The sequence below is a fragment of the Macadamia integrifolia genome, chromosome 9 (assembly GCF_013358625.1).
Source record: "Macadamia integrifolia cultivar HAES 741 chromosome 9, SCU_Mint_v3, whole genome shotgun sequence".
Taxonomy (NCBI): domain Eukaryota; kingdom Viridiplantae; phylum Streptophyta; class Magnoliopsida; order Proteales; family Proteaceae; genus Macadamia; species Macadamia integrifolia.
Genome location: NC_056565.1, coordinates 16,459,740 through 16,479,420, shown reverse-complemented (window position 1 = coordinate 16,479,420; position 19,681 = coordinate 16,459,740). Strand labels below are relative to the sequence as shown.

The following is a 19,681-nucleotide window of genomic DNA, read 5'->3' as shown; positions in this document are numbered from 1 at the left end:
AGGTAAAACTCGCCAAGAGATCCACTTTTGATATTACGCCCGAGCTTATGGTACTTAATACTCAAATTTCTTAGAGAAAAGAAAAAGATTCAAGGATTTGCCTGTAAGAGGTCAACCACATTAGCGAGATAAGTTATGACAAGAAAACTTGCTTTTTTAAAACTATTTTTGACATTCGGGGCAAAATCTGATACTTAATATCCCGTTTAGATATGAGAAACATCAATGGAAAAGGAGAAGCGTCATTGTTAAAAAAAAATAATAAAAAAAAAAATATATATATATATATATAATAATAATAATAATTCATGAATCTAATATACTCTATTCAAATTTTATCAAAAAAAAAAAAAAAAACAGGATACATGAATTGGCCATAACACTCCGCCCATATGAGATCTTTCCCATCTCTAGGTTATGCTTCGTTCAGATCGATTTGATTTAGTATCGGTTGAGATCGATACCAATACTTGACCGATCCAGATCCGGTATCACTGTATCTTGGAACAGAGGTAAAACAGTAAATTTGTGTAATAAAAATGGTAAAATTGACCGATCCGTATCGGTATCGCGTGCTTATCCATCTATCCGTTCTCACATTTTTCTTGTTCCCTTGCCTCAGAGATTCGCAGCCACAGGCCATTGAGAATTTGAAAACCTGAACTTCGAAGCTCCCATCTTCGAACTTCCTCTCTCTCTCTCTCTCTCTCTCTCTCTCTCTCTCTCTCTCTGTATATACACACAGACGTGGAACCTTGAAGCCCTTTCTAATCTATCCAAAGGCAAAGCGGCTAAGGGGATTGTAAAGAGGATAAGGATACGAAGATCAAGAACAGAACCGGAGTCTGGAGTTAATCTTCCATTCTATGTTCCTCTTTGTTGATTGAGAGGTTCATTTCATCTTCTATTGAACCCATTTGATGTTGGTTTCCCCGAGCTGTAGAAGACATTAAATTAGTGTTAATAGAAGTTCTGATAGAGGCTACTTAATCACCATGGCTTTGGCTGCAGTTCATTTCATCTTCCCATCTTCCCTACTTCTTTCTCCAGTAAGTCTTTCCCTGTTAATGATTCTGGCTACTGAAAAAGCCCTTTTCTTATTTTCTATTTTATTATGTTGCTTCATTGTAGAAAATTGAAGTTAGATTGCAAAATCCAGGGCGAAACTTATCTGTTATAGCACAGGTTAGCCATTTAATCCGTCTAATCTCTTTTATTTTTTTGTAGTTCTTTAAATTTATTATATCTGATACACTTTCTGATTAATCAATTTTAGGAATCATCAGGAAACAAAAGTTCGGGGAGACGAGTATGGAGGCGAAGAAAGCTGGTATGAAGAAGCTTTACTAATTTTTACCTTTATTATTATAGTCTATAATCTTTGACGTGCATTTAGCTTGCTTTGGGAAAAAAAGAAAAAGAAAAAACGTTATTCTTCTGAACTGGTTATTTATTCGAGTTGAGGAAAATCTTGGAGGTGAAAATGTTTTCTTCCCTTGTTGATAACTTTTCTTTGAAGTAATATATTTGAAGAAAGTTTCTTGTAAACAGGAGTGATCTCTTTCAGAAGCTATGACAGGAACTGTTGCAAGAAAATGTTAAATACCAGTCTTCTGTTTTTCTTTGATTGTGAATATAACCCAAAAGGAAAAGAAAATCAAAAGCACTAGTGACCAGTAATGAGGATTGTAGTAAGAGTAACATTTAGTCCTCATGGGTTTACATCAACAAGATGTGTTACTTGTGCAGTCATCATGTGGAATGAATGCACATATTTCATTAAATGACTCTTTTCATAAAAGATCTGGGCTCATTCCATACTGAAATTTGGGGTTGTTTAATCCTGTCACCAATTATGGAAGCTTTTTGCCTTTTGGAATCCTTTGGTAGATTTATTGGAAAATGGCCTCCGTGGCAATAGAGTCAAACATGTGATTTTATATTCGGGCTGTTGGAGAGTGCTTGTAGCTAATCGTTAAAAGCATTTGGAAGATATCTCAGCACAGACATCCACTAGAGTAAGGATTTCTTTATGAATTTTAATACTTTTGCATGGCTCTTTCTGGCCTGATGCAGATAAATCACTTGAATAGGCCTTGGGTTGAGTTCTATACCTGTTGGGCCTTTGGGGTTTTCATCGTAATGGATCTATAATATGAGTAGGGGCTAGGACTTTAGGATTATTTTACTCCAAATTTGTGGGTTATTTGAGTTTTTTTTTTTTTTTAGTTAACTAAGTGAGTGCTACATTTACTGGGAATTTGAGTTCATATTACGTTCTAAATCTATGATCTATTTTTAGAGTCCTAGTTTGAGTAGGAGTGTCAAATGCTAGTCTGTTTTGACTATTCCAAATGGTGGTTTGAAGTCCAAATCAGTTTAGGAGTATTAAAGGACCACTTAGGCATACCCGGTGCACGAGGCTCCCGCATGTGCGAGGCCCGGGGGGGCGAGAACTATGCAGCCTTACTCCGAGATTGTCGAGAGATTGTTTCGACCACTTGACCATCAGGTCGCAACATTCGTACCTTACCGTTAGACCAAGCGCATTATATAGATGTACTGGCCTATGGCCTTAGACACAAATTTATGAATAGGAAACTACAGTTTTTCTGTAAGTACTGTTGATTCAGTTCTATTTATCTGAGTGGATTGTCAGGTTCAACTCGGTGGATTTTAAAGGGTGAACTTTGATGGATCCTAAACCTACAGTAGATGGATTCTTGCCTTATTGTCTGTCATACTTTTCTATCTTATTCTCTTACATTACAGGTCAGATTATCCATTCTCTTTAGCTTGCAATCCCCTATTTTGCTACATATTTCAGATGCTCTCTACTGTCATAGCTCTCGCAATACTGATCTGAATTGCTTCAAATTTCACATGCTAGTTTCTGATCTCATTCTCTCTGAAGTTCTGATTCTGCTTCTTAAGATTGCTGCTCGTTCTGTTCTAATTCTGCTACATGTTTTATAGTTGCATTAGAAGTGTCTGAAACTACAGATTTTGTTGTCAAAATTTCTTCAAATTGTGCATGTCTATTGTACCAATAGGATAGACTACTAAACCTAGAATTTTGGGCTGTTCTGATTACCTCTGTTTAAAGTTATGTATTTTGTCCATATTCTGGTTATATTTTCTGTTCTATAATCCTGTTAAGTACAAGTCTTTTGCTGGATTTTTCTGCTTCGGGATTAGTATAAATTATAGCCCTTCTACACTATGTTGGGGCATCTCACCCTCACTATTTCTCTTTGCATGCTCTCTTTTATTTAAAAAAAATGTATAGTAATCAAGAAATAATAACAAATAAAGCTAGGGAAGCATTCATTTCACATGTACAGCTTGTAGTTGAACACAAGGGGTTTTAAAACCAGAGTGTTAAATATGATTGAATAATTAAAGAATATGTTTCTATCTGAATTTTCATCACCAGCATGGAAAATGTTAGATCCTAGAATGATTCTTTCTCCCATTTTGGAAGCAACCCAACATGCACAGGGTAGTGGGAATTTGTTTCATACTCTCTTACTTCAACTTTGCTAGATTGCTCTTCTATCTAAATGGCTCAATCTTGTGATCTGAGGATTGATTGTATGAATCCGTCATTGCCATGCTTTAAATAGATATTTCCTGATGTGTGCATTATGGAGCCACCCCCTCCAAGTTGGATGTTGTTCCTTTAACTTTCCAAGTTACATTCCGTGTGTGCTTCCTTGATACACAGCGAACACCATATAAATGGAGTCTTGAATTGGTGTAAGGAAACATCAATCAGTTTCTATAGGCAGTTCTGGATAATCTGCAATAACTCACGTGATCTTGTCAATGCCCTGCTATACCATGAAGTTTTGATGGCACTACTACCTACTGTGCTCAAGTTTAAAATTTGATTATAGTGTAAGGGATTTGTTATTCTTTTCAGTTCTGCTTACATAATTTAATGAATTCTAGCACATGTTATAATGCACCTAAAGGAATTTAATTTTTCCATCTGCTGACACACTTCATTAGAACACTGTTAGATCCAGATTTTTCCTAATTGTACTGATATATATCAATTGAAGTGCTAATTACCACCCACGACCCTGTTGGCAAACAAGAAAGAAAATGTTTGGTTTAGATAATGAAAAACAAGATTGGTTGACACAACAAAAAACGTCTGTTGCAGATGAAGAAAGATGAGAAGGTGCAGTACAAGATGGAACGTATACCTTTCCTGGAAGAGCAAGTGAGAAGGGTAAAGGAAGCAGGAGGACTTCTGAGTATGGATATAGAGAGGCTATTGCTGTCGGAAGACAACCGTTTTGATTTTATAAACAAAGTGGTAGCAGAGGCTAAAGAATATGTTGAGAACAACCGGGATGAGTATGGCGCCAAGAAACCTATCCTCCATGTACTTAGTAATCGTTTGAATGAAGCTGGGTTCGACCGACCGGAAGCTTACATGGAATCTGACCCCTACAGACCTGGGCCTAATTATCTGAGAGAAGAACAAACTTGAGCTATAAATGGTCTTCACTCTTCACTACACCAAAAAGAGAAATAAAGAGAGACTATATATGATCAAGATCTCTCACTGTTTTGCTATCTCCATTCTTGAATATTGAGATAAGATTTCATTGTTAAGCTATAGCCTATAGGCATATGTTTGATATTTTGTCAAGGTATATAACTGTATTTCTTTATTTTAAACTATCAAATTGATGAAGATGACTTGGCAGAGACATACCCGATCAAGTTCCATGATCAGGACTAATATCAGTAACATACTCTGTTTTGACACCCATGGAGAAACAATATTCTACATTCATGGATTTTACTGAACTAACATGAATTACATGGATCAAAATGAAAGAAGAAGACTTGGGCATAATAAAATTCTTGAATGCATGTCTCTGAGATTAAAAGTACATATTGAGTCACTTCAAAAAGAATTGATACATATCCATATCAAACACCAATACAACACTAAGGGCCCGTTTGATAACGTTTCAAGAAACGCGTTTCTGCCGTTTCTGTTTCCAGAAACAATAGAAACGGAGTAAAAAACGTTTGATAAACCTGTTTCGTTTCACTTATTTTCAGAAATAGAAATAGAAATTTTTACTTATTTATGGTTCAAGAAAGGACCTAGGCGAAACAAGTTCAACTTGTTTTGCCGTTTCTGGAAACGACTTGTGGCCATTCTTTCATTGGTTACTATCGACTTCTAAAAACATGACTTTTCAAACACTTTCAATTCCGTTTCTGTTTCTAGAAACGAAAATTTATGATTCTGCCATTTCTTGAAACAGAAACGGCAGAAACGTTATCAAACGGGCCCTAAAATGTACACACAGGTAAAAACACCTTAAAAAAGGAGTGCATGGTTGTTACATGAACCAAGGGAATTTCAGAAAGTATAAACTGAAATCTACCAATGACAAATGAAAGCACCAAGAGAAAAGATGAAGCATTGACTAACAACGTACTAAAGACATGAAACCACAAGCTTTGATACATGTAACAAAGATTAACATCAAAACACAAAAACTAAATCCAAGCTCGAAAGAGAAAAAACCTTGTAAACTAGCTAAACTGAAAATGGTACCCTCTTTTTATTTCGTTCTTAGGAAAATACTACCATAACTTGAAGGTTGACAAACTATAGGTTGTAATAATGAAAACTTAGTTTAGGAGGTAACATAAATCAAGGAACAACCAAGGAAAAAAAAAAAAACAAGGGCTAAGCCACCATGGCTGGACCACCCAATCCTCCTAAAATCATTGGACTGTGCACGTATAGGGTGGCTCCCATGATCTCACATGAAGATGAGTAGGTCCAAAGAGCCTGGTATGAAAAACCAAGAAGATAACAGACCAATATCAAAGGAGGGAAAATATCTAAATCATGTAGAAAATCTAAATAAGAGGAAAAACCTCAAAATTGTTGGGAAGAAATCCCAAACACTAGTGAAGACGGATCCTACCCTTTTTCATCCCGAAAATTTGGGGTTTTTCTTCTTATTTCTTAGCTTTTTCTACACAATTTAGATGCTGCTTTCCCTCCTTTGATAATGGCTGTGTGGGGATCCCACCATTCACACAAGTGAAGATGGAATATCCCTACCCTTCTTCATCCATAGGAGTAAGGAATGCTTCTTCATCCATTCTTCTTTTGGCCCTCATTAGCTACACCCTTTAGCACCGAATCCAAGTGTTTCAGCTGCGACGTCATAAACCAGCTTAAATGTCTGCTGTTGCATATTTCCAAGGATTGCCACATCAGAGGCACCACTGTTTCCGGCAAAAGCCAAGCAATATTGAGTTGAGTTTGCTTGAACAAGAATCCCTGACTTATCAACATTCAGGTTAGTACCTCCACCAAAATGAAAGACTATGCTCGGTATCTTTACTGTACTGTATTCAACCAGGTTAAAACATGTATCAAGCATTGAATACGCCGGAGCAAGCGGATACTTTGACATTGCACCACGAAATGCTTTGGTAAGAGCTGAATAGGCAGCAGGTGGCAACCTAGTAATGACAGTACCAGAGTCTATAATGGTTCCTGAAGTTGTAAACACTGATGATGAGATAGCCAATTGTTTCCCTTTAACACTGATACCAGTCAGATTTAAGAAATAGAATGATGGGCCTCTGTTATCATTCAATAATGGAGTGTAGTGAATTTTCCTTGAAGTGGTGCTGGTTTGGTTCCCAAATGCAAGATAACCAGTGGAGTTGGTTGTGGATGGAAGACAATAGGAGAAAATCTTTCCATATTTTTGAGAAGTCTGTGATACCATAGAGACCTTGTTGCGGCCGAGGCCTAGTAATCCATCTGCAGAACCAAACATGCCTTGATTTTGTTCGCCGCACCCGAATTTGAACTTGAGAAAGACATCAGAAGGAGACAGTGTTAGTTTGTCACGAGCAAAGTAACCCGAAGAGTATGAACCATCAGCATATACAGTTTGGTAGATGCATGAAGTGGTGCAGGGAGCTGAGTTTCCTGTGGCAGATTGCAGCTGTTCGCAGGCATGATGTCCACATAAGATGTTGGAATAGGTAGAGGAGTTTGAAGGGTTGAAGATGGAATCTTGTTGAGAATAGCACATGCCAGCGCATGGTTGGCATTGGATCCAAGTGAGATCACTGCCGGTGTCAAAGGCTACTGTGAAATCTTGCTTCGGGGTTCCAATTCCAATCCTTACTACGAAATTCCCATTGCCTAAGGATTGGCCGGAATTGGCAGGAAGGTTTACTGCAGAAGCTGCAAAAGTACTAGTGGTTTGGTTAGAGTTGGAGATTCTTGAGTGAATGTACTTGACTCTTATTTGGTCATCAATGAGAATCTGATGAAGGCTAGGACTTTTTGTATTCCCTTTTTTCGGTGGTGAACAAGGCCCATGAATGTGAGTTACTTGCAGTTGCTTGCTGAAGATCTCTGAACCTGAAAAAATGGAAGGTTGCACCACTTGTTAATGTAAAAATTATATTGTTTGAAAGAGATTAAATAAAAATTTGGACCAAGTTTCTTCACTCGTAGAGAACGAATGGGATTCCACACAAAAGCAATGGATCCCACATCAGATGTGAGTAGTCCGATGTGAAGACTTATGGGTATATGGGTACTCTCTCCTTAACAATCCCTCAAGGAAGATTTCAGTTCCCATGTGAAGAGGAGATTGCTGGGTTCCACACAAAAAAGTAACCAATCCACGTCGCAAATAAACTACTCGAAAGGAGGGAAATGAAGACAGGGAATGGCTAAGAATATCTACCTTTGGGTGGTGTGGAGCAAACTGTCACTGGCACCAATGAGGAACGGCGAACTGTAATTACATGACTCTGGTGATCATGAAGAATTGCAGACACTGTTTCTTTGAATACATTGGCCTCCACATTCTTTGAAGAACAACCATAGAGAAATAAAAGAAGAAAAAAAGAAAGAGGAAAACAAAGACAGGAATTGGCCATGGAAGTTCACTTTGATCAGTTCTTCCCTACACTACTATTGCCAACCCAACCTTCAAAAGAAGGAACAAGAAGGTGATAGATATGTATATATAAGAAGACTACATCTTGTCACTTTAGGGAAGAAGATTGAAAACAACAAACCCTTTCATGCCCTTTTCTCCACTAAGACACTTTTTTTCTTCTAAGTTATCGTGCATAGCATTACTATCATCAAACCATAAATAAATTACAAACCAACAAAGACAGGAATTGGCTACTTTTGTGGAGTAGACCGATATGGAGCCTTTGACGTTTGAAGGGAAACCCTAAAATTGTATTTAGATTTCTAATTTCCTTCCATGTTACTTAGAACAAATCTGCACGTAGTGATCTGTTCATTTTAAATAAAAATATTCTTTTGAAATTTTAGTGGGTCAATCCTATAGACACCCCAACCACACACAATCATAAGTTCATGTTGATATGAAATGTTTAAAGTATTAATAGAGTTGACTCTCATTCTACTTTGTACCCAAATGTGTATCTATTTGTGTATCCATGAAAATTAATTTCCTTTTAAAATTTTAGATCAAAACAGTGTTTTAAAGGACATTGGGACGGCCAAACTGTCCTGCATCAGAAAACATTTTTCGAAAACAGAAACATAATAGATTAGTATTAGATTAGGATTAAACATATATATATATATATATATATATATATATATATATATATAAAATAGGAAAAATGGTTTTTGTGGGGGGAGTGTGGCGCTTGCACCAGACATAGGAGGGGGCGAAAAGACCACCCTATCCCCATGAAATGTGAAATGATCATCCCCATGATGCTTTCGTATGTCGTATGCACTTCCATTGGCTTTGTGCATGCACAGGGCCACGCTTCCCATAGGAAAAGCTTCACCATAAATATGCACAAGCCACCATCAGAAATAATAGGTATTAAAACATGGGGAAAATGAATCCTGAAAGGTAGAGTGGCTCTCGTGCTTAACACAAAAGGAGGCAAAATGACTGCTCCACTCCCGTTGATGCTTCCATGTTCTCCCATTAGTCTTGTGCTAGCACAAGGGCCACGTTGCCTTTCCATGAAGCCTCCTCACATGTATTATTATATCATTTTTTAATAGTAAAAGAAATAGTGCTTGCTCAAAGAACCCTCTTCCATTAAATATACTAACATCTGGTCTAAAATCTAAATTAACCAAGCCACAGTTAACATACCATTAAAATTTTTTGGGAAAATTACATGATTAGTCACTTTTGGGTTTTCTTTTACAAAATTACCCATCAAAAGTTTTGATTAACAAAATACTCAAAATTAGGTTTGTGTTTACAAAATTACCCATCTAAAATTTCAGTTAACAAAAATACCTAAAATCAAGTTTGGGTTTACAAAATTACCCAAAATAGTGAGTCTTCATTTTCCACATTTAATCATGTATTTTTTTATTAATGAAACTTTGAGTGGGTAGTTTTGTAAACTCAAACTCAATTTTGGGTATTTTTGTTAACTTAAACTTTAAGTGGGTAATTTTGTAAAGGAAAACCTAATTTTGGGTATTTTTGTTATCTGAAACTTTTGGTGAGTAATTTTGTAAAAAGAAACCCAAAAGTGAGTAATCATGTAATTTTCCCAAATTTTTCATGTTGTCAACCCTGTAGTTAGACTACTTACTACATTAAATCTTTGTAATGGTATTTAAATATTGATTTTCTTACCATAAATAAATAAATATTGATTTTACCAAAAATTGAGGAAAATATGTAGATCATTTGAAAACCTTGAAGGGGTAATTAAACATTTTCCTTTTGGATCTTTGACTTCTACTTATATAATTGTATATGTAACCCCTTTTTTAACTTAGATTGGAAATCTGGATTCCACCCTAAATCATGAATTTGTTCTTCCAATGGGGTATAAACCACAAAAGATTTTTTAGAATATTTTTTTTATCAATAGAAGAAATTTTATTTATTCGAAAGAGCCCCAAGATGATCTCAACCGGGAAGAAATAACATTTGGTGTCATTAAGAAACATAAGTGGCATTACCCACCAAACACAAGAAAGCTTGGACTTTGAATCTCCTTAAGCCAAAAAAATGAGTTTGATGCTAACAAAGTCATTTTCAAACATTTTTAATACAAGGACAGTGACAAAAAACCCCTTCAATCACAAAGTTTGAACTGTTTTTAAGTTTGTTTGCCCAATTTTGATCTAATCAACATTTGCAGGGGCATTTTGATCATTTTACAAAGTTATTTCTCTTGGCTATCTAAAGATGGTTCAAAACATTAATGAAGAGTTACACAATACCTCCAAATAGACCCCACACATCGTACTAAGGCATCTGTGCCTTATTACTATGCATACCTTCATGTAGGGATGTAAATGGGTTGGATATAGATCAAATTTCGATTGAATATGATTGCATTTGGATATTTCGTTATCAGATTCGAATACCCTTAAGCGGAATATGAATTCAAATTTTCGACTATCTATTTATTATCTCTCTAACTTATGTAATCTAGATCTTTCTCCCCCTAATGAGTACAATTTGCTCCTAATTTATCTTTCTAAGTTGTCTTAACTATTTTTTTTTCATTTTCTAGAACTTATCTAAATTAGGATTTGGATTCAGATACCATTGATCAAATACAGATAACCCTAAAAGGATATATGAATTCAAATGAATTCAGATTTTGAATATCCATTTACATTTCTTATCTTCAGGATGAGAAAATAAAGTACCTACAATATGATCCATCATGTATTGAACGTTTTTACTATATAATAGTAACAAGCGTAGAAATAGAGTGGACCAATAGATAATAACAGACAGAAACGTGTCGACAGGTGTCCCATTAAACTGTTGAAGGATCGGTGGTGGTAAAAAGTCTATAACAAGAAGAACAAGCTGGCCCAAGAAAATGGGGGAAAAGATGAGGCTGGCTTTACCATTAATGGAGGTGAAAACAGAAAAGCGGAAGCACCCTAAACGGTGGAATAGGGGAAGAGAAGAAGTTAAAAGTGGGAGGTGGTGGGAGGGTGTGGGGAGGGGGTCCCACAGAAAGAAAGGGCAAAGAGGAGCTCCTAAAAGGCGAAAAGGTTGGAGGGGTAAGCCTGTGCCTGTGGGGGAGCTTTGCTTTAAAGAGTGGGAGTTGGCGCCAACGGTGGGGTTTCCCAGGGGGGTTTTGTTGAATATTGGTGAAGAGGAGAGGGATATTGAGAGATCTCCCTCGCGCCCTTCCTCTGCTGCTCGCTTCCCTGAATAATGCTTCATCACTGTTCATTTTCAGGGGATCTCGTATGTCTCTTCAAATGGTTCTCTCCTTCCCTTCTCTCTCTCTCTCTCTCTAAAATTGCTAAAAGAATTCTGTTCTCATTTTCTTTATAATTGTAATTAAACTGTTAAATCTTGAAGTCCTTCATCAACATTCTCTCTCTCTCTCTACAATGCAATGATAAGAGATGATGTTAAGGTTTTTTTGGTTAAATTTATAATTTTTTATAATTTCTCACTTGTGATTCTTTAATATTTTTTGGGACAGAGTAGATAATGGTGGTGACGTAGGAGGTGCGGCGGAATTTAGGTGCGTGAATTTGATTTTCTTATTCATTCCTTTTGTTGATGATCAATTAATTTTGTTAGTTTTATTGATTTTAATTTTTTCTAAAAATCATTTTAATATTCTTTTATTGTTGTTTTTGTTTTTATTATATTTGCATGACGACATTGTAAAGATCTTGAAACCAAGGTGCTACTAAATCACTGGGTTGGTAACAATATAGTGCAATTGGTGAGCTGTGGTGTAAAAAAGCCCATGTTCACCTGGAGGTCTTTAGCATCATCTTGCATCCAGTCTCGCAATTTTTAGCGATCAGTCGAAATTTCTATGATTATAGACCCCAAGGATCTTCCATTCCAGTGTTTTATTATGCACACCACTTGTTTGTTCAATTTCCTTGTCAATTCCCTCTAGTGCATTTTGAATTCTTTCAATTTTCTTATTAATGATCATAACCCAGATCAAAAGAATATTTGAAACTACCTTGATATCTTCAGTGAGCTACTATTCAGTTTTCCTTGTTTTTGTGTGTGTTTTGCCAAACCTTGAGCATGCAATAGATCTCATATGTTTGATAAAATTACACAAAGAATAGAGGAATCAAAAGCCACAGAATCCCAATTAATGAAACGAAACATATGGTGCAGATTAGAACAAGTTAATGAAAATATGAACCCCAGTTGCAAATTTTATATTTCAAATAGGAATACAGTGAGGTTCTTCATTAATTACTATGTTTAATCTGTGTTGTAATTACTTGATCTTCCAGATTTGTAGTGGCGAATGACCCCAGGGAAACTACCCATTTAAATGTAATTTTGAGAAAAATTTAAGGAGGCCCTACTATTCTCATTTGCATGAGAATTACCCAAATGGCCGTAGCTGTTGATCATCACCATGGATTCAAACCTTTTGCCCGAACCCAAAGATGCAGGCTTCGATCCTTCACTCACCTGGACACTGCTGTATTCGAACTTGAACAATACAAGCTAGCTCAATCATTGAAACAATCCATCACAGGAGGTAGCAACCATAGAAGAAGCTTCTCCACACCTTGCTTGTCCTTCACCACTAGTGTTGAAGAAGAAGCCAACAGTAATGCTCCTAGGGTTGAGATTGTTGGAGGCAGTGGAGGCCCAAGAGTACGTGCCCTTGTAGTTGAATCAGCCATTGCTGTAGCCTCTGGTGTTGAGCCTGTCCCTGTATCAAGTGGTCTCGGCGGCGCCTACTTTTTGCGCAGTCGTAATGGTGATAATATTGCGGTGGCAAAGCCTATCGATGAAGAACCATGGGCTATTAACAATCCAAAAGGCTTTGCTGGTCGGATTCTTGGCCAACCTGGGTTGAAACGTTCGATTCGAGTTGGTGAAACTGGTGTTCGTGAAGTGGCTGCTTACCTCCTTGATCATGGCAGCTTTGCCGGTGTTCCCCCAACAGCACTAGTCAAAATTTCACAGGTAATTCGATTGTAGGGATAGGCCATTGATTTATTTGTTGTGTGAAAAAAATTTGCTGCTACCCGGACTCAGAGCTTTGGGTTCCACAGATACCCTCTTAGGTTTTAGTGTTTTCCAAAATATTCTTCGACATTGCATCTCTTTGGCTGCAAGCTCTGGTAGCAAGAAAGTTCCTGCAACCCAGATAGCAGCAAAATTTCATCCTTCTCCTTGTCTTTATCATTTTTTCTTTTCTTCTCATTCATATATATTCTTTTCTTTCCATCACTACGCCTAGTAAAGTATAACGCTTCATCATTTGCTACGTGGTAACATATGTGCTTGTCCATGTGATAAAGAGGCCGAGGAAAGCATCTCATCGGTACCAAAATGAATAGAGGAAGTAGATAAAGTTACAAAAGATTTGGCCATTGAGATGTATGTGAGGTCTTCTATCACTTGGACTAACCCATGTACTTCCAAGTGGCAAATAGTGAAGCATTGTACTTCATTACAAAGGACCCTTTTCTTCTTCTTTATTATTCTTTCCTCTAATTTAAAAGTTATCGCAGGTTCCGTTTCATGTCAATGACTCAGAAACAACAACACCACCACTTTCTAAGATCGCCTCGCTTCAGCGTTTCGTGGATCATGATTCAGATGCAGGTGACCTTGGACCCTCGAGCTTTTCGGTCTCTTACATTCATCGAATTGGAATTCTCGATGTAAGACTCCTCAACCTCGATAGGCATTCGGGAAACATTCTTGTGAAGTATCATAGAAACAGCATCAACTATGTAAATGACAGTTATGCTGTTGAGGATGCCGAGCTTGTGCCAATAGACCATGGACTTTGTTTGCCTGAGATGCTTGATGATCCATATTTTGAGTGGCTTCATTGGCCACAAGCCTCAGTACCCTTTTCAGAGGCAGAATTGAAGTACATATCAAAGCTTGATCCATTTAAAGATGCATTGCTTCTAAGGAAAGAACTTCCTTCATTAAGGGAATCCTCTATTCGAGTTCTTGTGCTTTGCACCATTTTCTTGAAAAGAGCTGCCAATGCTGGTCTCTCCCTTTCTGATATTGGTGATATGATGACTAGGGAGTTTTGTGGAAATCAAGAAGGTCCTAGTGTACTAGAGGCCCTTTCTGCAAAAGTCATGGCTAGTATGAACTGCAGCTTCATTGGGCAAGAAGAGAATAGTAAAGAAGAAACTGAAATTTTCGAATTCGAAATAGGATGTGAAGATGGAAACTCAAATGTTTTTGATCTTCCTCGTCTCTTACAAAGCCGTCCTGGGATGAATAAGCCACCAAAAGTTCCAGTTAAGTTGTCTTCTTCAAAATCAATGCGTGGGTTTCCCAATGATCAGACCTTTACTGATCTCTTACATGAAGAAGATGACATTAATTCTGATACTTATAATGATGATGACAATGGTGATGATGATCATAAGGTTGGGGGATTGATAAAGAGTATGAGTTTCTCTATCCCAAACCGTAAGATTGAAACTGATGGTATTTCATTTAAATGCATGAGTGAAGAGGAATGGTCACTGTTCTTAGTGTGTTTTGAGAAACTTTTGCCCAAGGTGTTTGATGATAGGAAGAGCATGGGATTGAAGCAAAGGCTAGGAACCTCATGCAGTTTTTAAAAGGAAAGGAAAAGTCTCTGGAGGAGACAAACCTAAGGCTAAGGAGATTAGGAATGTTGTGTATAATATTGGTGTAGATTATATGTACATTATTTATAAAGTTGTTTGGTGTAGATAGAATATATATATATACTACTACTACATGGAACATAGTGAGTGGCAATCTCTGCCTTCCTACTCAATTTGTTGTTTCATTTTACTCTTAATTTATATATATATTTTTTTCTTTCTATTTTATATGTAGCTGGGTCCTTAATAAGTTTGTAAGGATTCAGTTGGTGAAATTTTGACTGTTAATAGTTGTTTTGTAATTTAATTATATTTTTATTGATTTTGCCTTGCTTTATTGTAGAGTAAGATTTCTGCAAGTATTTTATTTTATTGTTTTTTTTTTTTTGGGTCTTAGAAGTCAATTGCTCCATTTCATTATATAGACCTCTTAGGTTGACCTTCTTGCCTGGTATGGGTTTTCACCCTGCCCCGATATGACTCAAAACTCCTTCCCTCAAGTTGGAGCATGAACGTCATGAATATGTAACTTGAAGAAAATGATATTTCTCTTGACTAAAGGCTTTAGTAAAAACATCTGCCACTTGTTGGCTGGAGGACACATATAAACTGTCCGAATTTGTTGAGTCTAAAGTTCTTCACATACCACATGACAATCAATCTCGGTTCATTTTGTTCGTTCATGAAGACTAGACTTGTTGCAATGAGTATGGTTGCCTCATTTTCACAATATAAATCCAAAAGCTCTGGATGTAGTATCCTAAAGTCTTTGAGCAATAATGGAACTTTAAAATAATAATAATAATGTAACCAAGTTATTTTACAAGTTGTAGCAGTCATGGCTCTATATTCGGCTTCAGTAGAAGATCGTAAACATTTGATTACTTTTTTCATTTCCTAGAGATAGGACATGATCAATAAAGACACATTATCTCATAATAGAACGACACAAAACTAACCCAATTTGAGTGACAATATGCACTTCTTTTTTTTTTTTTTTTGGGGGGGGGGGGGGGGGGGTGGTAAAGTCAATATGCACTTATATGAAGGTTAATAGTAGAAGACAATAAAATGTCTTTCCACAAACATGATTTAACATAGTGTAAAAACCTAAAATGCAACATCTAGATGAGATTTTCAAAGTTTGTCCATAAATTGAATGAGAAGTTTCACACATATACAATGTCAAGGCCTTCTGATTGCGAGATAAATCAATTTTCGAATAAGTCTTAATATATTTTTGTTGGACTGAAAAGAAATTCTCCATCTTCATAATTCAATCTTAATTTTTGCAGATGGGAAATTTAGTTGGTTTGGATGCAACTATGCAAGTAAACTTGCATCACTAACAATGTCTAATGTAAATTTTCCTTTAGATAGAAAGATATAACCAGTTGATATAGAAACCTCAATGCCAAAAAATAATTTTAAATGACACAAGTCTTTGTCTCTTCTCAGACTCCATCACTTGCTAAGATCAAGTCTTTTTACATCATCAAGAACATCCTCCAATGTCTTCGTATGCTGCTCAGACAACCTTGTCTGTTGTTCGGATCCTCTAATATGGCCTCTGAGGTATTCCTATAGATTCTCTATGGATGGACGTGGTGTTTGTGTAAAGGATGTTTGACCATCAACGCTATTCTTATTCTACTTCATCTACAAATTTAAACATATCACAACCCTTGTTTTTGCCCTACAAACAAATAAATAATTTCAGGGATCCTTTCAAACCATAATGTAAACTTTAAAATATTAAAGTTTTGTGTAGTCATACTGTGGAAGTATGAGGGCTAACACCAAAAATCTTGTCCTTTATCTGAGCCTTCCACCACATCAAAACCTTCAGACAATCAGATATTGTATACACTTTCTATATTTTATATGTCACAATTGGCCAAAATCACTCTCTGGTATCCAAATACTCAATTCTCCAACCTCCCAACCCTTCCCCAAGTGCCCAACAACCTACCTTTCTTATAAGCCACCCCAAGCCATTCAATAACCACTCAATATGGTTTGTGGAACTGCAGCCACAGGTCCACAAACCATATCTAAGAACCCTAAATACAGTAATTTGTGATCAAATCCCATTTGAACCCTAAAAGTGAGTTTAACTACAAAATTAAATGTAACTAAAGGGATTTATCGTACCTGAGACTTGTTCTTCACAAAAAAGAGGCTGAAACAGAGAATTGATCGCCCTTTTCTAGGTTACTTGTAGAGCTAGTGTTTTGAATCAAGTTTGATGAACAACAACGATCGCGACATGGGAGGGCTTCGGTTACTTGGAGGTCTCAGCTAATCGACTTGCAGATGGGTGAAGGGAGTTTGGATAGCCATGGTAGAGCTTCATCAACGTTTTTGGTTCTTCAATGGGAGCCATATATATATTTTGGTACAAGATGGGAGCCCAATATTGGTGAACCAATCGATCCACTACTTAACTCACTCTATTTATATGGTGGATAGAATCATGTGTGTCAAAAGTGAATTTCTCTATTTAGCTCAACTCCCCCAACGAAACATGGTTTAGGGTTAAAAAAGTGCTTCAATAGATTACATATTACTAAGTAGATTCAACTCAAAATACAATCAAACAAATTAAAATATTTAGAATCATGTTTCACTAGAAACACTCTCCAAAGATTTATGTAACCAAGTACATCCTAAGAAACTCGACTTGGAATGAGTTTTTTTAACGTGTGATAAAGCCCATCCAGCGCTCAACAAGTGTTGAAAAACATGTTCTTGGTGTCTACTCGAGTTTATTCCATGTAAAATCACCTATTTTGGTGCCAAATCTCAAATTTTTTTGTGATGCTTTTGAACTGACCAGTTTTATTTTGGATAGCCAACTTTGGTTTTACCCACAACTTCGAATGCCTATATTCTAGGCTTCAAAAGTTCAAATTGAATGATTCCAAAGGTATTTTCTAATAAATTTTGTTTGGTATAAAAATTAGGGGTTGTTCTGGCCAAAAATACTATCGCTAGTTTGAGTCTCACTCGGCCGAAATGAAATCCTCTCCCGATTAAGGAGCAAATGAGCTCATTTTTATACAAAATTTAATATGATAAAATAATATATTATTTAGACATTTGGACAGACTCACATAATCACATTTTTACCATGATTTACCCTTTATGAGTATTTTAGTCATTTTACCTATATGATCTCCAACATTGTTGAGACTAGAGGAATCCCGCAAGCCTAAATATTGAACATTCCTTTGTTCTTGAAGATGTATTCATCTTTTCAGGATACCCTTTGGGGTGACAAAATGATATATATATATATATATATATATATATAAGATACTGTGAATACTCTTATTTTCAGCATAGCAAATTACTTCTTAGGAAATCCTTCCCGTCTCAAAGATAGAACTTCCGAGCAGTTATCAAACCTTAGGTGCAAAAAATTTCATGATTTCAAATGGTACAAAGACACATTCTTAACCAAAGTCCTTACTAGACTTGATGCTAATCTTCCCTGTTGGAAAGAGAAGTTCCTTATAGGTCTTCCAACCCTTTTTTCTGAGAAAATTAAATAAAGACTTCACAAAGAAAATGATGGGATTATCCCATATGATCAAATGACGTACGGTCAAATTATTAACTTAATTCATGAAGAAGGTTTTGCCCTTTGTATTGATATTAGGTTAAGAAAACAAATTAATAAAGAAAACAAATCTTACAAAAGAGAGTTAGGAGGATTCTGTGAACAATTCGGTTTTGCTCCCCTTAGACCTCGAACAAAACATAAACACAAATCTTCTCACAAATATTACAAAAAATTTTATAAATCTAAGAAATATGTTTCTCGCAAACCTTTTACAACTCCAGAATTCTATCAAAAAACTTCTTCAAAACCAAAAAATAATAAATACAAGAAACCTTTCAAGGCACCTAAAAATCAAAAAGATTTTAAAAAAAATCTGGATACTCAAGGATGCTTTAAGTGTGGCAAACCTGGCCACATCGCTAAGTATTGTAGAGTTTCCAAAAGAATTAATTCTTTACAAATATCTGAACAAGATAAAACTCAAATCCTTTCTTTTTTTTCCAAGAAACCTCTTCTTCATCCTTTGATGAAGAAACTTACAAACTCAACCAAGTTCAAGCCTCCAAGCACTCTGTTTCCAGCTCAACTGATAATGAGAATTTTCAAGCCTGTGCTTGTAATTCATGTATTATTGGTTTAAGTTGTGAAGATTGTACTCCCAAATCTGTCCGAATGCTTAGAGCATCTCCCCAAACAAATATTTTTGAATATATTGATAATTTGACAGATCTAGAACATAAAAAGGTCTGTCTTGAACATCTCAAACAAAATATTTTCACACAAAATTCTCCTCAACCTTATAATCTCGAGCAAATAATGCAAAAGTTTGAAAAAACTATCAAACCATCTATTCCCGATCATTCTAGTCGGATAAAAAACCTTGAAACCACTACTGCAACATTGCAACATGAAATTAAAATCATCAAACATCAATTGTCTTTGCTTAATCGACAACAAAACCAACAGGCTTCTACTTCTATTATTGAAGTTGTTCTAAACGAACCTTTTTCAAATCCTTTTTCTAATCAAGCATCATCTGATTCAGAACCACCTTCTGGTTTTGTATCCACCATTACTTGTCAAAATTGGTATATTCACATAACCCTTATGATTAATGCCTCATTCAAATTTTCGGCCATTGCCCTCGTTGACTCTGGAGCTCAGCTCAATTGCATCAACAAATGAGCCATTCCAACCCAGTTCTATGAACGAACGACCCAACGCCTTAATATTGCTAATGGGTCTGGGTTGAATATCCAATATAAACTTTCAAATACCCATGTCTGCAATAAAGGCCTCTGCCTTCCCCAAACTTTTATCCTTGCAAAAGATCTTGACCAAACCATAATTCTTGGTCAACCTTTCTTAGAAAAAATCAAACCTTTCAAAATAACCCAAGATGGTATTACAACAAAATTTCAAGAACAAAAAACTTTCCCTTTCTTACAAGCTCAAACATCTGCTAACCAAAGTATCAA

At 36.2% G+C, this 19,681-nt stretch overlaps 3 protein-coding genes and 1 long non-coding RNA gene across 7 annotated transcripts; 2 read left to right on the top strand and 2 right to left on the bottom strand.

The window, feature by feature from the left end:
* The first annotated feature begins 596 nt into the window (after positions 1 to 596).
* On the top strand, positions 597 to 4,727 carry LOC122088405 (protein PLASTID TRANSCRIPTIONALLY ACTIVE 7). The gene is made up of 4 exons (XM_042657672.1): positions 597 to 1,049; positions 1,132 to 1,185; positions 1,277 to 1,330; positions 4,172 to 4,727. The coding sequence occupies exons 1-4, from the start codon at positions 996 to 998 to the stop codon at positions 4,502 to 4,504; spliced, it is 495 nt and encodes a 164-aa protein (XP_042513606.1). The 5' UTR covers positions 597 to 995; the 3' UTR covers positions 4,505 to 4,727.
* A 1,443-nt stretch (positions 4,728 to 6,170) lies between these two features.
* Positions 6,171 to 10,342, bottom strand: LOC122089562 (aspartyl protease family protein At5g10770-like). The gene is made up of 3 exons (XM_042659295.1): positions 10,337 to 10,342; positions 7,770 to 7,893; positions 6,171 to 7,438 (listed from the first exon to the last, which is right to left on the bottom strand). Exons 1-3 carry the CDS (start codon positions 10,340 to 10,342, stop codon positions 6,171 to 6,173), a joined length of 1,398 nt encoding a protein of 465 aa, XP_042515229.1.
* Positions 10,343 to 11,041: 699 nt separating this feature from the next.
* LOC122088358 (phosphatidylinositol 4-kinase gamma 8-like) lies at positions 11,042 to 14,970 on the top strand. Of its 4 annotated transcripts, none has more exons than XM_042657596.1 (4): positions 11,042 to 11,270; positions 11,520 to 11,556; positions 12,302 to 12,989; positions 13,541 to 14,970. In XM_042657596.1, the coding sequence occupies exons 3-4, from the start codon at positions 12,390 to 12,392 to the stop codon at positions 14,624 to 14,626; spliced, it is 1,686 nt and encodes a 561-aa protein (XP_042513530.1). In that variant the 5' UTR covers positions 11,042 to 11,270; positions 11,520 to 11,556; positions 12,302 to 12,389; the 3' UTR covers positions 14,627 to 14,970. The 4 variants fall into 4 exon arrangements, with proteins under 4 accessions (XP_042513530.1, XP_042513531.1, XP_042513528.1 ...); XM_042657597.1 differs by having other exon boundaries at positions 11,515 to 11,556; XM_042657594.1 differs by having other exon boundaries at positions 11,042 to 11,287.
* Positions 14,971 to 15,981: 1,011 nt separating this feature from the next.
* On the bottom strand, positions 15,982 to 17,058 carry LOC122088359. Its single transcript, XR_006143052.1, has 2 exons — positions 16,790 to 17,058; positions 15,982 to 16,331 (listed from the first exon to the last, which is right to left on the bottom strand). It is a non-coding gene; the product is annotated as an uncharacterized LOC122088359 (long non-coding RNA).
* Positions 17,059 to 19,681: the final 2,623 nt, after the last annotated feature.

What these genes read in the sequence shown, in the direction of transcription:
- LOC122088405 (XM_042657672.1), top strand. Translation starts at nt 996, where the DNA reads ATGGCTTTGGCTGCAGTTCATTTCATCTTCCCATCTTCCCTACTTCTT. An exon ending in CTTCCCTACTTCTTTCTCCA is followed by an intron (nt 1,050 to 1,131) that starts GTAAGTCTTTCC and finishes GCTTCATTGTAG; the next exon opens with AAAATTGAAGTTAGATTGCA. An exon ending in TATGGAGGCGAAGAAAGCTG is followed by an intron (nt 1,331 to 4,171) that starts GTATGAAGAAGC and finishes CGTCTGTTGCAG; the next exon opens with ATGAAGAAAGATGAGAAGGT.
- LOC122089562 (XM_042659295.1), bottom strand. An exon ending in TTGCTCCACACCACCCAAAG is followed by an intron (nt 7,439 to 7,769) that starts GTAGATATTCTT and finishes CCATTTTTTCAG; the next exon opens with GTTCAGAGATCTTCAGCAAG.
- LOC122088358 (XM_042657596.1), top strand. Translation starts at nt 12,390, where the DNA reads ATGAGAATTACCCAAATGGCCGTAGCTGTTGATCATCACCATGGATTC. An exon ending in CACTAGTCAAAATTTCACAG is followed by an intron (nt 12,990 to 13,540) that starts GTAATTCGATTG and finishes AAGTTATCGCAG; the next exon opens with GTTCCGTTTCATGTCAATGA.